Raw genomic sequence first — 3,001 nt, 5'->3', positions numbered from 1 at the left:
AGCGCGCTAGGAACGCCCCAGCGTCTTGACTGCTGCAACCCTTACCTTGAGCACCGGGGTGTGTGCGAGGCGTGGCCACGTGTGTCCTGGCCGCCACCCTCCGAGGCCACACCCTGTGCAGACCGGGCCACAGCTGTTCAGGGTGCGCCCCGGTCCACCCCAAGCCCGACTGCAAGAAGCCAACGGGGCGAGACCGCCCCCCGCCCCGCGATCCTAGGCTGAGGAAACACAGAGAAAACGGACCTGATGGGAGGGCCAAGAGGTGGGGCTTGTGGGCGTGGCTTGTGTGGGCGGGGCCCTGGAGCGGGGGAATCTAGGGCCTGCCCAGAGCCTGCGGGGGGGTGGGGGCCGCTAAAGGGCGCGGCTAACCTTGGGCGGAGGGTAGGGGCGAGGCACATGGGCGCGGCTACAGGGCGAGCCCTCCAATGGACGCGGTCTCGGGGGGCGGGGTTTGCGCTGGGCGGTGGCCTAGGGGCGGGGCCTCCATAAAGCCTCGAGGCTAGTGGGCTCGCGCTTCCCGTCGGCGCTGAGCATGTTCGCTGGCGCCCTAGCTGACCGCGGGCTCCTGCTGCTGCCGCCGCTCCTGCAGCTGCCGCAGGTGGGTCGCGGGGCGCTCGGCTCGTGCACCGCGGGGCGGGTCTGCGCTCGGCGCGCCCTGGCCCGGGCTCACCCCTGTCCCCACAGGTGGCGCTGGGCTTCGCGGAAGGCAGCTGCGACCCCTCGGATCAGTAAGTGGGGGCGGGGGGGAGGGAGCTGGGGTGGCCCCACCCTGGGGGAGGCTCGGGCAGGGCGGTCGGCCGGGCCCTGCCTCGCCTGCTCCAAGTGCCTCCGTCCCCGCAGGTGCCCGCCCCAGGCCCGCTGGAGCAGCCTGTGGCACGTGGGGTAAGTGGAGGCCGCGGCGCGCAGCCGGGTGCGACGGTTCTCCCCCGGGCCAGGCCCACCAGACCCCCACCCCGCCTGACTCCACGGCCGAGGCGTCGCCAGCACTGTCCCCCTCCTGGGCCGCTGGCGGGACGGCGCTGGGGCCCTCAGAGCCTGGCATGCTGACCCCAGCCTCCTCCCCCAGCACCAGGGGTGACCTCCTGCGTGGGTCCTGCCTGAGTCCCCCATGGCTAGGGACACCCCCGGGGCCCTGGGCAGGACTTCCCTTGTAGCCTGCTTGCCCACCTCCCACTCCCTCGCTCCCCGCCCCTGTGGGAGGCCCCTGTGAACATGGTCATTGGTCTGGGCACAGGACTGTGCAGTCGGTCTGGGACAGCGTGTCCTGGGAGTAAGCCCAAGGCCAGTTGTGGCCAGCCCTGGAGAGACAGCCAGGGCAGGCCCGCAGCAGGAGGCCAGGCCGGGCTGGGAGGAGGTCTCTGGCCTGGAGACAGAGTCCCTGGTTGTCTTTTACCCTATCCATCGCCTTGTCTTGGGCAACCGGGCTGTGACTGCCCCAGAGAGCAGGCGCCCAGCGGCCAGGGGTCGGTCCAGCGGCAGATGTCGCCCCCCCGCCCAGGCTCCTCCTGCTTGCTGTGCTCCTGCTGCTGCTGTGTGGGGCCACGGCCAGCTGTGTCCGCTTCTGCTGTCTCCGGAAGCGGGCGCACGCCCAGCCACACCTGCCATCAGCACCTGAGTCCTGCGACCTGACAGCCATCCCCGCGGACAGCGACAGCCCCATGCACAGCACTGTGTCATGTGAGTGCCGGCAGACCTCGCCCGGCGGCCCACCTGCCTGAGGGGCGGCAGGGGACTGGTGAGGGCCAGAGCCACCCGTCGCCACAAACCCATTCTGGTTCCCTGCAGCCTACAGCTCTGTGCAGTACCCGCTGGGCATGCGGCTGCCCCTGCCCTTGGGGGAGCTGGACCTCGACTCTGTGACCCCTCCCGCCTACAGCCTGTATGCCCCTGAGCTGCCGCCCTCCTACGATGAGGCCGTCAAGATGGCTAAAACCAGACAGGAAGAGCCACCCCCCTCCCAGTAGCCCAGCCCCCTCCCTGAGGCCTCATGCCTAGAGACCCCTCCAGGGCCCCAGGGGTGGGGCTGCAATGCCCAACACCCCTGGCTGTAGCCCTGGTGCCCCCCCGGAGGGGGCAGGAAAGCTCTCCCGAGCCTCCCGATGCCACCAGCCACTCTGTGCTCACAGGGGACTGTGCAAGGGCACCCCAGCCCACCCTCACCATCCTTCCCGCCCGGGAAGGCCAGCCGTCCGGCACATTGCTGCAGCCCTGGCCTCGTTGCTATGTAACGCTGGGCATCTGAGCCAGCCGGCCCTGTGTTGGCCACACACACACACACACACACACACACACACACACACACGCTGCCTCGTTCAGCCCTGGCCCCTGGCTCAGGCCCAGCAGGCCCTCAGTCCAGATGAGGCCCCACAGACCTAAGCCTCAGGGCTCAGAGCCTGCTGTGATGTCTACAGCTTTTTGGAGAGAGAGAGAATAAAGTTTCTATCTAAGTGATCTCCATATGGAGGAAAGAGCTCCGGGAGGGGCCCTCGGGCAGCAGCCTCGCAGGGCAGGCAGGCAGCATGAGTACGTGGTCCTCAACCTATGCCCAGCCTGGCCTTCCGGCTGGTGTCCGGAGCCCAGAGCTGGGCTGTAGGCAGTGTCGGGTGTCCCACAGAAGTGATGGCCCAAGTGTGATGGGCAGCTCAGGAGAACCCTCTCCCTCCTCCAGACCCGCAGCTTTGCAGCCCCTTTTTCCAGCCTTGGGACAGTGAAGCACACACGAGTCTGGCTGGAGCGTTTATTGGCCACGGAGCCGGCGTGGGGTGGATGACAGGGTGGGCGGCAGGGTGATGGCAGCAGGCAGCGGGCTTCCCACGGCCGCAGTGGCTGCTCCTACTGGACCAGCTTGAAGGACTCCCCAGTCATCATGGCCACGAACTCTGAGAGCAGAGGGACAAGTAGGCAGCCTGGCCTGACCCGGCCGCCGGGCTCCCGGGGCCCATCCCCCACTCACCCTCGTAGTCGATGGTCCCGTCCCCGTCCTTGTCGGCTTCCTTCATCA

General features: G+C 68.6%; 1 protein-coding gene across 1 annotated transcript; it reads left to right on the top strand.

Moving 5' to 3' along the window:
- The first annotated feature begins 396 nt into the window (after positions 1–396).
- TMEM52 (transmembrane protein 52) lies at positions 397–2,420 on the top strand. Its single transcript, XM_079931300.1, has 5 exons — positions 397–598; positions 685–728; positions 841–882; positions 1,499–1,677; positions 1,786–2,420. Exons 1-5 carry the CDS (start codon positions 533–535, stop codon positions 1,962–1,964), a joined length of 510 nt encoding a protein of 169 aa, XP_079787426.1. The 5' UTR covers positions 397–532; the 3' UTR covers positions 1,965–2,420.
- The last annotated feature ends 581 nt before the right edge of the window (positions 2,421–3,001 follow it).

Source organism: Stenella coeruleoalba (assembly GCF_951394435.1).
Source record: "Stenella coeruleoalba genome assembly, chromosome: 1".
NCBI classification, from domain to species: domain Eukaryota; kingdom Metazoa; phylum Chordata; class Mammalia; order Artiodactyla; family Delphinidae; genus Stenella; species Stenella coeruleoalba.
This window is presented reverse-complemented; position numbering and strand designations above follow the sequence as displayed.